Genomic DNA, 17924 nt, shown 5'->3' with positions numbered 1-17924 from the left:
TTTCAGCTGAGGGCAGGTCCTTGCAGAAGATGAGGCACCCGCTTGCTGTACCACTCTAGCACAATCAGTTTTGATGGCTTGATCGTAATACTGACTTTAGGCAGGTGCTCTATGTACATGTGCACGTGCAATTGCTAAAGAAATCTATGCCTGATTAAGTACTTTTTTCTCTTTCATGCTGAAATTTTGACCTAGCTGATCCTTAATTGTCTGTGTAAACATTTGTCTTTTAGGTTAGTTGCTTAAGATCTATGTTTGAGGAGCTAAATTGCCTTAATTCTCCACCTTTCATACATGTTTAGCAGAGATCTATATTTGTGTGCTTGCACTGAAAAAGGTCGTTATTCCATGGATAGTCCAGATTAAAAATCTCAGCTCTAGATGTTAAATCATGATGGATTATGTTATTTATTGTCTGTATTACAGTATCCCCTGCAGGCAGCCCATGAGATCAGGATGCTCGTTCTGTATAAAACTCCTGGTAAGAGGAGGTCCCTGACCAGCAGAGCTTACCATCTAAGTAGATAAGACAAATGGAAAGTATTATGATCCTCATTAGACAGATGGGGAGCTGCAGCACAGTGAAACTAAGTGCCTTGTGTAGGTTGCAGTGGGAGATTGCGGGAGAGCTATGAAGCAAACCGAAATTGTCTAAAAATCAACTCAGTGCCTTTGTCGTCTTTCTGTGATTACAGCAGAGTATGTCTAGCTGTCCTGTGTGCTACAATGACCTTTAAGAAGTATTTAGTCCATGTTTCCATAGTAGTAATGACAATTTCTATTTCTTTCATCATATGTATTATGTCCAAATGATAAATAAATATCCCAAAGCAAAATTAGTACTCAATTTTTATCTTGTTGAAAGTGCCTAATTGGCACAATTAACTGGTTTCCATGAGCTCTACTGCAGGCTGTCCCAGCTGAGCCAGTCAGCCTAATTGCAATGTTACCTTCATTTAAATGGGAAACAGGACATTCTGCAAAGCTGCCAGAAGGGGCATGTGAACATGGTCTAATGCAAATTTTTTGCAAATAGGAGCTTACTTTTGGTCCTGGGAATCATAGTCACTGGTAAAAACCAGTATCAGGCCCTTTGTGAAGGAAGGGTTTTTATGTCTATTTGATTGTTACAGCACACATGTATAGCTACCATGTTTCCAGACACTTGCAACTTAAATAATAACCCATATCCTGGAGGGAAATAAGACCGTAGGCAGTTCTTTATTTCGCCCTCTGGTTTCGCGATGCTTTTTCCCCCCCCCCCCAATGGTTTGGTATGAAGAACACATTCTTCTGCTGTGGGTTGGGATGTGCAACATCCAATCAAACGAGGTAGGGGATGAGTCTTGCTTGTGTAGACCTTAAGGCCTAAAAAGGCCTTAAGTTGATGTAGGTGATTCTTCACCACGTATTGCCCATACAGGAATATATTAGAAAGGGGAAAGGGCTTGGAGTAGACAAAATGCTGATTCCTCTCTGATTACCCAAAGCCAGCTGCCTTCTTATAAAGCACCACAGTTGGGTGTGTTCCATCAGATCAAGGATTAGGTAAGTAAGAAATGGCTTAGATACACCCTCTTTCCTCTTATTCCTGATTTGTGGATAAGACGGAATTTTTTTTTTTGTAGAAAAACTGAAACAAAGATTAATGGAAAGAAGGAAGAAAATAATCATTAACAGACAGATCTATGTGTTCAGCTTAATTTAAATGAGAACCTCATGTTAATAATTGAGGAGTTCATCACAGTTGCTGGAATGAATAAGATCAGAATTAAACTTTGATTCTAGGTCAGGACCAGCTGTGGAGAGAGTTGATACTATATACGTACCTGAATGACTATCTAGATACCAAAAGGCTCTTATTTATGGAATAGTCCAAGGGGAAAATAAGTGCCGGTGATGTTTTGTACTGTGTTGTCGAGAGTTTTCTGAACTTCAGCCAGCTTATCTGTAAGTGAAATAGCAGTAAAGAAAATGAGGAAAAAGTTAATGAGTGGAAATAAAAGGAGAATAAAAAAAACCCTACTGTTTTCAATAGTGGCACTGGATCCAGTCAGAGAGCTGACAGCTGAAACTCCATTGGTGACAGGGAATTTATTTCAAAGCAACTAAATGGGAAAGAAATAGCCCATGAATGACTTCATCTCAGTAATTTAATGCTACAGACCAAACAGTAGATTTTCATTCCAGCTTAGCACATGAGCTTGTGTTCTTTTAGCAATCTGAGTAGCAAAATCAGGGAAATTATGGCTGCAGCCACAGCAGCAAGTAAGTGATGCAAAGACCAGGAAGATACAATACACACAGCCTGAGAGCATTGCACATCGTGCGTAACACTTCTCTGTGTAGTGCTGTGTTGCGTATGAAAGTCCTAACTTGCCACCTGTCTGGACTGTAAGTACTGAGCACCAAACTCTCCTAGTTTTGTTGCCTCTCCTTTATTATTAGGAATCTGCTCCTCATTGCCTTTCAGTTTTTAGCTCTTTCCGCTTGGCTGATACTGAAACTTAGGAGAGGATGGGGCCTGTCTGCGTCCTCCTCTTTCTCCCTTCTTTTCTTCAACTCTGGTAGCAGTTAATCAAAGAACCTGGGAACAGAGGAGAGAAAGAATAAAGCTGTTTTCCTTCCCTCACGTATTTAGACTTGAGCCTAGGCTCAATGTGTAGGGAGGGATTACCTCATAGAGTAGTATCCGTTTTTCTAATATAGTCTGACACAATACCACTAGTGCCTAGTATGCTTTGAATCATGGACTATCTCAAGCTGGAAGGGACACATAAAGATCACGGAGTCCAACTCCCTGCTCCTTGCAGGACAACCTAAAACTATAAACTATACGACTAAGAGCGTCGCCCAGATGCTCCTTGAACCCTGGCAGGCTTGGTACCGTGACCGCTTCCCTAGAGAGCCTGCTCCAGTGACCGACCACCCTCTCAGTGAAGAACCTTTTCCTAACGTCCCCGTTCCTTTCTGTTTGCCAGGATGCTGCTTTATGGCAGCCAAACAGCATGACAGTGCCATGCGCGGGAGTCAGTGGAGCTATACTCATTTATATCAAGGCTTAATGTGTTTGTTTAAATAGCTATCAGTGTTTCTGAGTTCCTAACTCCTGGTTGATTAATCTATTAACTAGTAGTTGTTAGCTGTGTATTAGCAACATCAGCTTCTCTGACAGCCTACACAGGCTTGAGATGCCCTATCACTTAGAAAGCCTCCCTCACCCCATCTTTTGTCTCAGCATTCAATCAACTCTCATGAGCCAGAGTTTCTTGAAAAGAAACCTGGCTCTGAGCCATTTCAAAAGGGGACCCAGAAACCAAGCTTCATCTTGCCCTGCTACCACCTGTAAGGATTTGAGGTGGGTCACAGATACCTCACTGCACATCAAATTACCAGGACAGTTCAGTAATCCAATGAACCTCACAGTGGAAGAGCAGAGCATAATACTACATGATGGTCAGGAAAACACTTTCAAGGAAGCCTGTTTTCCGCCAGAGCTTGCAGTCTCCGGACAGACGTCTTCATCGTCTGATTGATGAGACTGGCCTCTGCTGATTTTGATGGGCTTTTGCTCCAGACCTAGGGTCACTTGCAAGGTCTGGTAGGCAACAGAATTGCTCCCGTTTCAAAAGTAAAGGATGGGTAACCTGTGTGCTCCTTGCCAGCCCAGACATTTATTTCACTTTTGACCATAACATTTGATTATTTTTTTCCCTAACAATAAAATTATCTCCTCAGATAGAAAGCCATAAGCTTACCAAAACAGCATGTGTGCTTATATTCCCAATCATTAATTTGCTGTTTTAGCCACCTTAACATTGCTTCTTAAATTAAAGAGCAACATTGGCTTTTTCTTTAAGGATTAGAATTAACTGAACCTCAGAAAAATCTAACTCTGGAGGTAAAGAAATGGAGGCTAGTTTGTGTCAATCACTGGTGCCTACACAAGGTGTAGCCAGAGCTGATTGATGCTACAGATATTTCAGTTCCCCAGTAGAAGAATATTGCCAGCTAAAAGGCAGAATTAGGTAAACCAAACTAACTGGCTGTTCATTTTTTAAGCTATTGCAAGACTGACCCATGTACATCTGATGCAGCAACTTCTGTGTAGCACATTTGGAAACAGCAAACTGGGGAGAAAACCAGCAGTAGAATTTAAATTCAGACAAAATACTCTACCTTGTCCTTTTTTCTCTTCTTGACCGTCTGCCTCTTACCATTTCCTTCACTTACACGTGCAGCGCAGCTTCTAGATGCTGTTTTGAGACTCCCAGAAATAAGAGACGTTTTCTGTTGTTATAATTAGCAGCTGAGGTCCCATTGAAAGCTTAGCTCAGGGTGTGCAAATGCTTGCAAAGGGAGAACTGCAGAATTTCAGAGTAATTTTTTTCCCCTCCAGCTCATCATAAGTCAGCTGAGCAGCATGGTTGTGTCAGTTGCCCTTAGCGTCTTGGGGGGGCTTCCGTCAGTTTGCGCAGCAGTTGGGGTCAGCCAGATGTTCGGTGTGAACAGGAGCGTGAAGCCAGCCCTGCCGACTCACTCGCTCCCCAAGCAGGGTGTGCGGGCACCCCTCGCTGCTGCTCTCCTCCTCTCGGGGCACCGAGCTGTCTGACCGCGTTTCATGCTGGAGTTCCAGATGACAAGAAATATCCTGGGGATGGTAGATTCAGGGAAGAAGCTCCATTTACTAAGTACACAGGTGATGTTAAAGTCTGAGTAAAAGGTGTAAATTTAGACAGTGATTAACTTTGTATGTCTTCCCTGTAGATGGAGAATACTGGATTAACCCCAAGCCAGAGTCTTTTAGTAATATTTGCTATTTCCATTAGCTGTGTCGCAGGGACTCAAGCAGCTGCTTTGTTGTTAATGGTGTGACGCAGGGACTTGTAAGAGCTAGTCTAATGTTTTAGTTCTTCTTCAGCCGCATCATACTTCACAAGTAGGATGAGTTTCTGTCTTGACTAGGATAAACATTGACACCAGATCATGTCACGCCTTTGCGTTCTGTTTGTAGAAGAGATGAAGCAACCCTTAAAGAGAGTCAAAGGCCAGCGAGACCTTTATTTGTGCCAAGGAATCATAATCTGCCATCTGTTAAATGGGCCTATACCCACCTACTGTTGTGAGAGTGATACCTGGCTAATATTTGATGACGCTTCATTGATTTTTTGGGTCAGTTTTTGGAGAAGATGGAAAATGACTAGAAATGCCACAAAATGCCAGTTCAAATCCTATGACGTATAGTATGGGAATGTCAAGTGTCTCAACTCTCACTAATGCAGTAAGACTGAATGATTCCAACTGAAACCGGTAATGAGGCTAAAATGAAACGCTGTTGAAGTGTTAAAACTGCGTATGTTGTATATCTTCCCAGAAATAATTACTGCCGATTTCTTTGAGCCTTATTGATCAGCAGGAGTTTTTGCACATTCATAAAAAATACAGTCCAAACATAAATAGAGCTGTACTATATATCCAGCAGGCATAAAGCATGCATGACTTTGTCACAGTCACAATGAATTAACTATTAAGGCTTTTAGAGAATAATAGCTGATGAACCAGATTTAGATACATGCCATTTTCGTAATGGAGTTTCTGTTTGTACGTTTGCTCATATGCATTACTGCCTTTTTACAGTTTATGAGCAAACTTATCATTTTTATGCTGAAAAAAAGAAGATCAGGAGGCTAAAGAGATTTACTTCCAAGGAAGTATTAAAAGAGCTAAATATGCACAGCATGGCAGAGAGAGGGTTCAGATGGGACAGAAGTCTACAAATATTCAAGGAGTCCAAATAGTATGGGCAAAAAGGAAGCATGCATGGTGCTACAAAGGGTGGTAAGTAGGAGGAATGGTATGGAACTAAAAAGGAGGATTCAAACGGAGTGTCAGCAAAACTTTGGTACTGAGCTGTAGAATCAGACTCCACTGTGATGGAAATTGATGGAAGCAAGTGCCCTTTCCCTTTTCTTGTGAAGTTCATGTGGTGGATCAATATACTGGGATTTTATTGACTGTAATCCCAGTTATTGTTACTGTCTGGGCACTGTCCTGTCATTTCTCATTTGTTGCTCTGTCTCTTTCTGTACAAGTCTTCCAGGCTGCAGAAGTAGTCATTTCTCAGATGCAAGTACAATTCCCATTGCACTTTTTCTTCTGTTCTCCTCTCCTTGCTCAGCTCCTTGGAAAAGAAAAAGCAAAGGAAATTTTAAAAAAACTAAGTGAGCCTTTCATAATGTTCCTACTCCCTATTAATATATCAGATCAAAATGCCTTTGGGGAATTATGTGAAATCAAACTTCTTGTGAGAACTAGTGATACATTAAACACTTTTGCTTTCAAAAGTGGAAGAAAGTTTCAATTTTTTTTTTCTTTTTTGAGTGCTGATAAAATCTGTACCTTATCAGTTTTTATTCCCTGGAAGTCATGTAGCCATACGTAATAAAAAAGCTATTCTGGGAAACCTTTATCATGCTTGGGGCTGGTCTTCATATTGCTGTGCTCAGAAAGCCAGAGCCAACATTGGCAAGCATTGGTACCTGAAACAGGTACAGGACCCCTGTGAAGAGCGGGTTGTTCTCCAGTACCTGGAATTCTGCGTTCCAGTACCTCAGTGGGAATTCTTGTACTGATTTTGACTTTTCATAGGTGGCTTGATTTTTTCCCAAGTGTGGAATATGGAGTAAATTTGGCAATAGTTTATAGCACTCAGGACCTCTGACAGTGTTACCCCTTTTGGTGCTCGACTTTATGCATCTAAGTTTGTTGATGCATAGGTTTTAATTTGGTTAGGCATGGGGATGCTACACTTCTGCAGGGAAGACATAAGATTTTGACAGTGCCAACCATAGTAATGAGGCAGCTCCACTCAGTCAGGTAGATGTTATTTCAATGCAAATAATATAATTTATGATAAGAGAACAGGAAAATTACAAAGCATATTAAATTCAAGGAAAGTTCCTCATTTTCAGGCAGCTCAGTAAAGTGTGGCTGCTCTAAAATCCATTAAGTTCTTTTGACTTTAATGGAGCTCTGTGAATTTGTAGGTAAAGGTTTAACTTCATTTATTCAAAAAAAGAGAGATACTGTTTACGCCTTCAGTATTAAAGATAAGATGCTATCCCTGCAGAGAAGGTTATGTGCAGAATGTGATGTCATTTTTGATAGTATTTCTGTTCATATCAAATCATAATCTAAAAATCAATTAAAAAAATTCTTTTTGGCAGATAGTTTAGGCCTAAAGCACAGTAACACAATCTGATAATCCTCCTTTTAACTCAAAAATAAAGGACCTTCCTCTTTTGATCAGAACAAGCAGAGATGTCTCAAGTGTGCGGAGAGCCTGCACTTTAATATGTGCCTTTGTTTTACATCAGAATAAAAAGATAAATGTAATAATTAGCTAGTTGTTGGCCATACCAAGCTGCACGTTCCCTTACATTTCTTGACACGAAAAAAGAATACCACCTTCTTCCAGAATAAGATAAGGCTACATCTGGAGCACTTAAACCAATTTGGGGCTCCCCAGTAGAAGAAACATGTACATACCAGAGGGGAAGGAGTCCAGTGGAGGGCCACCGTGATGATTATGGGGCATGTGACGTGCAAGGACAGACTGAGAGAGCTGGGTTTGTTCTGTCTCAAGAAATTAAAGCAAGGAGGAGATTTTATTCCTATCTTCAACTACCTTATGGTAGAATCTAAAGAAAATACAGCTTTTGGAAGGATTCACAGGGATCGGACAAGAGGTAACAGACACAAGTTACAACAAGGGAAATTCCAATTAGAGATATGGAGTATTTTTCTTATTATGAAGATGGTCAAGTATTGGAAAAAGGTGTCCAGGGAGGCTGTGGATGGCTGTCCATCTTCATCCCTGGAGATGCTCAGAAGGTGACTGGACGCAGCTCTGCACAGCTTCATCTAGTTGACTGCGCTGTTAGCGGGGGGTTGGACCAGATGGTCTCCAGAGGTCAGTGCCAACCTGTATGTTTCTGTGATTCTAAAAGACTCTGTCTTCTAGCAGCCAGAGCTGGACTATTCTTGAAGACCAGAGTTATATATGTACACGTTAGGACCAGACAGACAAGTTAAAATCCCTTCCAGGCTATGAAGTTAGTGTTCTCCTGGCAGACCAACAATTTTAACCCAATGAATTCTCTGTAATTTCTTCTACCTGAGGTGCTTATTAATTAGGAAGTGAAATGTAATACTGACATTAAAGCTGATCAGTGAGGACTTGGTAATCCAACCTAACTAAAAGGCAAAATGTATCAAACATGCAGTTGATGTTACAGAGTTGATGTAAATCTTTTGGGGTTTTTTCTCTTCATCCTGGGAGCTGCTGCAGGTCAAGAGCGGTTAGCTTGCTGGAGCACTTTCACAGGAGCAACCTACCTGCTCATGTGTTTTACTTTGTATTGACTCTGTCAGAAAAGAAGCTAAAAGTCCCCCTTGCAGACAGATTAACAGTGTAGGCACAGGCTAAGTGTTGAAGTTATTTGTCCAGTTTCTTAGGTAGATTCTGCTAATTTGTAGGCTGTTTGGTCTAAACAAATTATTTGCTAAGCCATGAACTTTAAAACTGTTTTGGAATGTGTCACTATTCCAAAGAGACTGCTGGCTTTTGGGTTTTCGTACTACTTTCTTGCTGTTTGTTGAAGAGGATTTGAATAATGCTTTGCAAGAAACTTCTGTCTCCTGTCATTAGCTAAGTTGAGAAGAGGGTCTGGCACGCTGAGATCTGACTGTTTCCTTCTGAGACAGGCTCCCATCAAACTGAAGGTGTTACTTCAGGGACCAGTCTAAACACAGCGTTCTCGATCTTGCCATTAGTTATATCACGTTTAGTCTCATAGCAAAATGTTAGGAGACTAATAAGACGATCACAGATTGGTTTTCATTGTTCTTGGTCACTTTTGTCTTTGGGAGACTGTGGGAAGATCAGCTACTGCTGACATGGAGAGATGGGCAATTTGAGCAATATTGCGAAGATTTGGGAAGGAGAGGCAGTGGGGAAGCAAAAGACCCAATCCTGTGTATTAGTGTGTGATGCTCAATCATCATGCAGAGAGGCAAGTGTCTATAACATCTGAGAAACCAGAGGATCTTGTTTGTTTGGGAAGAAAATATAATTAACCTGTTGCTCACGGCCTTTGCGAGCTGTGATGGAGATGTGCTTTAAATGATGTACACAGGGAACAGTTCTTGATTCTCCCACTGATATTAAGAGGCTGGATGAAGGGAACTGGAACTAATGGGTCAAAAGCCTAGTACAGCTCCAGTGGAGATGGAGTTGCAACTTGGGACCTCTTCATCACTAGTAGGTTTTTCTCTCTCTGGACATCAGGAGGCTGATGCATAGCTATGAGGTAGGCTTGACAGCAATTGCATACTTTCTTTACTCCTTTAATGGGAACCTGTGGGAAAGTCATGGGCTTTGTAGAATATGAAGGTAAATGCTGAGAAACTGGCCTTAGCTTTCTTAAGGGTTGGAAATCAGCAGTGGTAGCTAGACAGAAAGGCGTCACCTTACCTTCCTTCTCATCAAAACTTCTGTGGGGTTATTTCAGGTGTAATTTATGAAAAGCTGTGGAGTAGGTACGTCTCCAGTGAACCTCTACTAGGTTGCATCCCGCTATTTGACAAGTAGTGTGGTAAAGCATCTTTCTCTACAAGGTCAGATTAATCTTTTTTTTAATGGACTTTTACATGAATGCTTTGCTTTGGGATTGTTGTTTCTCCCTGCATAAATCTTTATTATACCAACAGCCTGCAGCCCCAGTGAAGCAGAGCAAAACTAATTTTTATTCTTTGTATTTATCACCACAGTGATAGAACTCATTTGAAAAGGAGCTGTGAGAGTTTCCAGCAGGAGTGGTGGGGGTTTGGTTGTTGTGAGCCTTCAGTGGGCTTATGTTTCTTCCTTATAAATTTCAATGGGATATGCCAATTGGGCATCATTCCCTTTGGGATGATACTGAGGATGGAACTGAAAGTGAACTTTTGTTGGAAGGTGCTATGGGAATAGAGGAGCAGGTTGTTCATGCACTTCAGTCTGGTGGATCAGAAGATGTGCTGATGTGTGCAGGCTACGCTCTGCAGCCAGCTCAGTCTGAAGCTTCGATTTTTACTTTCTGACATGTTGGTTTGGGTTCAGGTAAGCTTCTTTACAGGGGGGGATGATAAATGTGCTGGCATGTAAGTGCTTGTAGTTTTTAGCAGGTGGTGAATTTGAAGCCTCCACCTTGAGGTTGACCTCACCTAATTTACCTTTGCAAGAAAAGATACAGTGCGTGTCTCTACTCTCTGCACACAATGGGATTACTAATATGTGTTAGTTATCTGTGATATAACAGTGTACATTTGTCAGTGAATGCAAATAGTAATAAAGAAAAAACTAGAGGCTTTATTTAAAAAAAAAAAATTTCTATGGAGAAAAAGCATGATCTTACTTATCTAGGTTTTGACTTTCTGAACAGTGTACTTTAATTTTGGGTCACTTTATGACTTCCAAAATCTGCAGTACATGCAACCCAATTCCCACCAGTAATAGCTTGGAGGAATCTCTGAGCCTGTGTAGGGAAAGACTTAGACATGGTACACAACCATCAGTGAGAGAACTTTTATTTGGAGATTTCCTAAATTTTGAGTGCTTGACTTCACAATTTTAGCATCTTCTATGATGGCAATTTCATACCTATTTCTCTAGTATGAACTGAAGAAGGCAGGAGCACCGTCATGGTCTCGCCAGGAGATCCAACCCACGGGCTTCCACTCCTGGACACAGCGGCATAGCTGGCAACAGCAGCTGCCTGCTCCGGTCCCAAGATATGGGGGGTTTTAGCAGAGTTGTATGACTTGATGTTGCAGGGGAAACAATCTCAAGTCATGAAATTTCACTTAATTTATTGTCAATTAGGAGAAACTTTTAATTACTGATTCTGGTACTGAGAAATGATGACAAACAATTACACGCTTGAGAAAACACCTCACCTTCCCTCCAGACACCTTTCCTCTCCCCTTGCCAGTCTCCACTCCTCTCCCCGCACATTATACCCAGTCATGGGGGGTCAGTGTGGGGTGCTTTTCTTTTTCTCCTGCTCTCTGTTTCTTTCTCTTTTTTTTTTTTTTTTTTTTTTCCCCACGGCTCCAGCGCGGGGTCCTCCACAGGCCGCCATCCTCTCAAAGCCGTAGCTCCTCCTGGGTATCCATGTGCACAGGCCTCCCCTGCAGCTCTGTGGGACGGGTTGTGAGTTGTCTGGCCACAGGCGAGCTGTGGGAAGGATGTGAATAAGCTTTCTGTGACTGTAGACTTCGAAGGTTTTAGCTGCTGAGCCCTCTTGTCTCTACTGGATGTGTGAAATGCAGTTTTTTGAGGACTAATAACTTTCCCACAAAAATCCACTTATAGTTGGGTAAGACAAAAGGCACGTGCCTGAAATGGAGCCGCACTGTGTTTCAGGTCCCTGCGCAAAACACTGGAGCATGAGAGGATTTCGAATTAAGCCACCAGAAATTTAACCTGGGCAGACTAACATACTTTGCCCAGGTTCGTTCTTAGAAGCAATTGAAGTGCTGTTTTTGAAGTTCTTCCAAAAGCCTTTATTCTTTAGACAGAAACAAGCTCAGAATATATACGAATAGACAATTAAGGTTTGGCAAAATTATAAGCTGACAAAATTGGGGTCCCGTGGTAGGAAATGCTGATCACTGTTTGTAATGGGTACGAGTCCTTCCTTTGTTCTAGAAATTGCCTAATGTAACCCAGGCTATGCCAGTGAATTTCACAAGGAGACAGTGGTGTTTGCATGCACATTTTGGAAAAGCCATGCTTTATGGATGAGCAAAAAAGTACCCTGCAGCCAAATAAAATATAGCAAAGTGTCTGTGCATCTTTGCAAGGAGTGATGTGCTTTGTCCTGTTTCAATTAATGCTATGCAGTAGACTAAAATCGTAAATGTAAAAAATAAGCAAGCTGCACCAAGGCTGGCTTGCAAAGCCATACAGAAGGTCAGTGTTAGTTGGAAATTATATGGAAATCAGCTTGGATCACGGACGTGAATGAGTTCTGCGATTCAAAACTGGGCAGTAATAGGATCCAGTATTAGGGTCAGGCAGGTGTGAAGATACTAGTGATGAAGATTTGAAAATAAACTTTTAATTTAAGACTCATGGGGCAAAATGCAATCAGTTCTGTAGACAGTGTAATTGTACTAGTGGAGAAAGGTATTTTCCCCTTCTTGACCTTTTGCCCTCCATTCAATCACAGAAATTCATAGGTTCAAAGGTTTGGTTTTGACTTACCGGGCAGTGATGAAGCTCTGATAAGGCTTTGTAGCTATTAAACTTTCATAGGTGTGCAGCCTTGTGGTTGAAGCTAAAGAGACAGTAACTGTTTTTTTTTCTCTTGGGGATAGGATTTCAATTAAGTCCGCGTTGCTTGGTATTAGAATTCCAGCCTTGCAGGCTGCTAAGTGTATGGAGTTTGTGTTATAGGGAGCAGGACCTTTGCCGGAGCCTAAAAAGTTTCCAAAATTGCTCTCTCTCTCCTTTACCCATCTTTGCAAAACTCAGTTTCATTTAATGCTCTGATAGCGCTTGTTCTAAAGTCCGTGCAACCGCTGTGTTGACGCTGCTGCAGACCTATCCAGAATCTTAACAAAAAGCAGGGGATATGGTTTTTCAGAAGTGTTATTATTGAGGAGAAAGAGGTGGACCAACTTTGCTTTGATGTCTTCAGTACACATCAGCCCCTTTCAGTTGAAACCCATGGGTGCTTTGTGTAGCCCCCTGAAACTGCTTGTAAAGCTGACTTGGTGTACAAGCTTTTTGGTATGCCTTTCACTTCTCCCACAATTCCCCTTGAAAGGAGCTATGCCTTCATGATTTATGGACCAGGCTGCATTCTTTTGCAATGGGAAGTCTAAGCTGTGAATTTCGCTGATATCTGGTTAATTGGAAAGATCTGATGGGGGAAAAAAAAATAGAGGAAACTTAGCCTGGGAAGAGTCTTCAAGGGTTACTGTCAAGTTGAGCACTGGCCTGCTGGGGGGACAGATCTTTGTGGGGTTTTATGCTGTTCTACTGAAGTCAGCGATACAAATGAGCCATACGTATGCCCGGATACTGCTCTGTTTCCTGATTAGTCCTTTACCTGCTTTTTCAATTACTGCATGTCGCGTGCCTTCTGTTCTGCTGTAACACAGCAGCTTTGCACCTTGCTGCCTGTACGACTCCCACTCCCCATTCTGCAGGATCTGCTGAATGTACTTATTGTGCATCCAGAAAAAGCTGAAATAGATGTTGATGGTTTTTGCTTTTTGTTTTTTTCCCCTGTCCCTTCTTCTCTTGACAGTTTTTTATCATGCTGTTAATTATATTTCTGTTGGAGCTCACTGTTGTGATTCTGTTCTTCGTCTACACCGACAAGGTAAGTCAGATTCTTCATTTTTCTTTCCCCTTCAGCAAATTTTTATGCCCCTTTTCCCTATAAATAAATCATGAAACACTTGGCTTGGTATGCACATCATGCTTCTGTCTTTTTGAGACACACCCCTCTCAGAAGGAGCTCTCTTAGAATGCATAAACAGCCTTGCAGGACTGGGCTCTCTTGCTTGCTCATGTGTACAACTCAAGGTCACAGATATTGCCAAGTGCATCTGCCATTTAACAAAAAAACCCAACACCAAAAACCCCCACAAAGAAGCCAGCGAGCCTACTGGGAACATGTAGGAAGAGACACCCATCAGAACGAAGAGGATTTTTAAAAGATATGTTTACAATTTAAAAGCCACATTAATGTTGTTACAAAAGAGGTGTTCTTAGCACAGGCAAAGGCACACAATTCGTTATCTTTCCAAGTTGCTCCTTGCAGCACATGTGTACTTAGATTCTAGTGGAAAGCCAAGGTAAATGTATAAAAGTTTAATAAACAAAGCTTTTGTTTGTGGTTTTAAATTTTAGTTATGTTTGACCTTTGTTCCTGTGCTTACTTGGTATTTCTGTTGTAAGGGCACGATTGCCTATCTGAATTATATTTATCTTAAAATAAATTTTCTAGGGAAAAAATCTTACATGAATAAACCCAAAGCAAGGGCATAATTGTGCATTACCTGCCTGTTCAATCAAAATCGTCAAACAAAGTCTCTTGCAACTGAAGACTAAGGGAGCTTGAAAATCACAGGGTAGGTGGCAAAATTTTGTCATGAATTAACAGTCGTCAGGTACATGACCAATAAACAGCTGCTTGTGGAATGGAAAGACAGCATAGCAAAAGATAAATAAAAATCAAAAATAACTACACAAAATATCAAAATAAAGTGAAGATTAACAGTAGACCCAGTTATATTCATTCTGTTTAGCAATAACCTGGACGAGGAGTGGACAAGATGTCAACGTTACTTTCTAGAAAGGCTCCGAATGAATTATTGAACACTGTGAGGGATTGTCAGGTGCACCTCTGAAGGACTGAAAAGAGCTAGGTTGCCGAACGGCATGCTGTAGCTGGAACATGGAATTAACTTGCAAGGTAATTAAAGTAGAAGGGGCCATTTAAAATTACTTGTATGCGTTATTGGATTCTGAATTACTTGAAACCTCTTGGGAAAAAGATCTACACGTCATACATGATAGCTTAATAAAGGCATCTACTTAATATGCAATGGGCCTCCAAAACCCAAATACAACACTTGGCGTATATTTAGAAAGGGAATCAGTTAGAAAATGTTATCATGTCATTGTATAAATTGACGGACTCGCCACACTGTGAATTTAATATTGAGTTTTGGTTCGTTTATTTCAGTGAAGGGTAACAGGAACGATTAGAAGCGCTAGAAAGGTGTGAGAGAGCAGTCATGAAGAGGGATTATGGAGACTACCTTGATTCACTTTGGGAAAGGAAAGAGATCCTCTGCTTAAGAGACCTTAAGAAGAGAAATGATAGCAGTTTCTAAAATAGTGGCACACTAAAGACCTGTCCTGAACACAGAAGAAATACTTGTAAATATTAAGGTGTAGGTTTAAAAGATAAATGTTTCTTATGTTCCACATCATCATCTTGTAGAATTCCCCCCTGGCTGTTGTTGAGGCTGATAGTTCGATAAATGTGTGGGGTATGGAGGAAAGAAAAAAACCAATAAACATTTTTATTCATAAAGCAATCAGCATTGTATGCAACCAAGAGAATGTTGGTCCTTGCTCTTCAGAGGTAAAAATAATGAAAAAGCGTCAGGAAGGATTCCCTCCCTCCTTCAGCCAGTTGGATTGGAGTGGGTTTTATTTGTTCTTAATAAAGGGATCAGGAAATTTAACTTTCCTCTGAGTCATGTACAGTATGTTGATGCAGGAGGTATACTGCAGTTGTCTGTAAGATGAAAACAGTCTAAACTATGGGCTCTGGTTCAAGAGCAGTTGTACTGAGTTACGAAATTGCTGTAGCCTGTGTATTGTGGATGATCAAATTTGAGGCTCTTAATGTTCTGGTATGACTTTAAATCCATGGTCTTATACTGAGGAGAAATCAGTAGTTTGTCTCTGTTACACTTACAGTCCTGCCTACAGAATAAATAAAACAGCAGCAGCCTAAAACTAGTGGTTTTGTACAGCACACTTAGAATTTGTGTGCTGGCTTTCCTGATGTGAAGAACAGTGTTGCCACACGTACTGGTGTGGGGAAGTAGCTAACCCAGACAAGTCCACCACAGTAATTCAGTTAATGCAGTTCCTTGGAAAATCAGTGAAGGAACAATCTACGCTAACACTTGCACATCAGAAGTAAGTAACATTAATTTTGTGTGCAAAAGCAGAAAAGGACTCTGCAGATTAAGACTTTGAGGGCTCCTGTATCATTCATTCATATATCTATCTATTTAAATAAGTGGTTTTTTCAAGTATCTGGTGGCCTTCTGTTAATTAGGAGTGTATGTACATGTAAAATTCTTCCAAGGATAAAATGGGGGCCAATCGTTATTTTCTTGGCTTGAGAAGAGGTTGAATAATGGATTCCCTGGCAGTTTTCACTTACTCCTACTTTGTCAAGCGGAAGGACTTTGGAGTGGGTACTTGCTCCTGTGCTACAGAGTTTAATCAATACTCTTCTCTTTCTATGAAGCGGGGCGGTGTTATTGCCCTATTTAGGTGGAGAGGCGGGAGCTGAGAGAGTTGCCCAAGACTCTGCAGGCAGCTGGGGCTGATTCTAAATTTAGAGCTCTTGGTGTTTTGGCTGATGGCAAGGGATTTGAGAGACTGAGCTGTGCCAATGGCAGGGCTGGGTATCGCAGCTGACTTCATAGCACTTGTCCAGTGAATGATGTCCATTTTGTTCCTTCTGCTGTAGATTGGGCGCAGAAGCAAGCTGGTGCTGGCACCGCGATATCAGCCACAAGGTCAGTGTGCATCCAGGTGCCTGCGGACACAACGCATGGGCTCTCGAGCTGTGAAGCAGTCCCTCTGTGTCCATTGCTGGGACTGTTGCTTTAGTAGCATGTTAATTATTAAACAGCATCAAGACAAAAGTTCTTTACAGCCATTCACAGATAGTTTTTTGGGATAGCGCTTTTATTCTTTTGCTGTGGAAGAGCATCCAGCGGTGGAGGTGGACAGGAGAGGCTGCTGCAACTCAAGGCAGCCTAGACTGACCCGTTCTCATTCATCAGCTTGGGAGAAGCCCAAAAATTGCCTCTGCCTCTTGTTCTAGCGACTTGGCAGCAGCCTCTCCGAGCTTTTAAGCAGCCAACTTGCTCCCATGCCCTAGAATGTCATCTTCCCTTTTCTTGACGGAGAAATGTTTGTCTTGATCTCATGAGATAAATGCTGCCCTGGACTTGACAACTCCTTCTCTGAACTGGCTATGCGTCTGATGCTGTAAAGAGAGAGGGGCTTGGAGAAGGCTCAGGAATACATAGTACAGGAAGGAAAAGGGATAATGCTTTGCTTCTTGGAGCTGCAGTGTGGATCTCTTTGTCAGGGCCTGAGCTCACATCTTGTTCACTATTCCTCCAACTGTCCTGGCTGGTTATGTTGCAAAATATGAATCCCTTGAGTTCTGCAGAAGTGAAATGTGCTCTGTGTGGGAATAGGATGAGGAAATACGTTCCTACGGGATGGTTGTCAGGAAAAATATATAGCACTTTTATTTTGTCCTGGCTGTTCCCAAAGCAGCAGAGTGACAGCAGCGTGGCTGTCTTCAGCTGAAAGTGAGCACCCGAGGGACAGGGAGCTCCTGTTGGTCTTTGTGCACGTTCATATGCAAGTTCCCAAAGTGTAGCTTTTTATTTTTTTGAGGGCAGAAACATCAGCCCAAGAGATGTGGGAATTGAATGGAGTTTGTGTGATTATGAGAACTAAGGCGCAGGTTGTTATCACTCTGAGCGCACTATTTTTTCAGGCTAAATTTCTGCCCCTATTGGAAGCAGTCCAAACTCCAGTGACATTGCTAGAGTCATGTGAATGGCCACCCATCTGTAGCTTGAATATTCTCTTTAATGTGTTTTAGTTTGATTCCATTAATACAGAGCAGCATTTGACATTTCTATAAGTTGATAATTTCTATGTGAGGCTCTATGTATTTATAAGAGATCCATGGAGTACTGATAGGGTTAACCTTAGTTTTATTGTGGTAAAGAGAAAGCAGCAGGGCCCTATCCTGTCAGAGGCTGGATACTCCTTATATTTCTCAACACCAGATGGGACTCCGTTAGAATGTAAATTATGCTAATAAAATGCATAGTCTTGTACCAGTTCTAACTTGTATAATCCTTCTGGTTTTAGCATCTGTATTTATTTTTACTGTGATGATTCTCCTGGAGGCACAGAAGAAAAAAGTCCATATTTACTTTTTTGCAGCTGTAATACATGATTTTTTTCAGTAGGTTGGTTTGTTCAGATGTCTGCATTTTTTCTGATTTATGGGCAGAGCTATATT

The 17924-nt window shown here is 41.4% G+C and overlaps 1 protein-coding gene across 2 annotated transcripts in view; it reads left to right on the top strand.

Annotated features, from left to right (window-relative positions):
• The window catches only part of TSPAN4 (tetraspanin 4), a 294706-nt gene that overhangs the window by 228997 nt on the left and 47785 nt on the right, over positions 1-17924 (top strand). For both annotated transcript variants that reach the window (XM_059825810.1, XM_059825809.1), the window contains one exon: positions 13359-13433. In XM_059825810.1, the coding sequence (XP_059681793.1) occupies positions 13359-13433 (75 nt within the window). The remainder of the gene's footprint in view (positions 1-13358; positions 13434-17924) is intronic.

This window comes from Gavia stellata, chromosome 17 (assembly GCF_030936135.1).
Source record: "Gavia stellata isolate bGavSte3 chromosome 17, bGavSte3.hap2, whole genome shotgun sequence".
Lineage (NCBI taxonomy): Eukaryota > Metazoa > Chordata > Aves > Gaviiformes > Gaviidae > Gavia > Gavia stellata.
The sequence above is the reverse complement of the archived record's forward strand: the minus strand, read 5'-3'. Positions and strand labels throughout refer to the sequence as shown.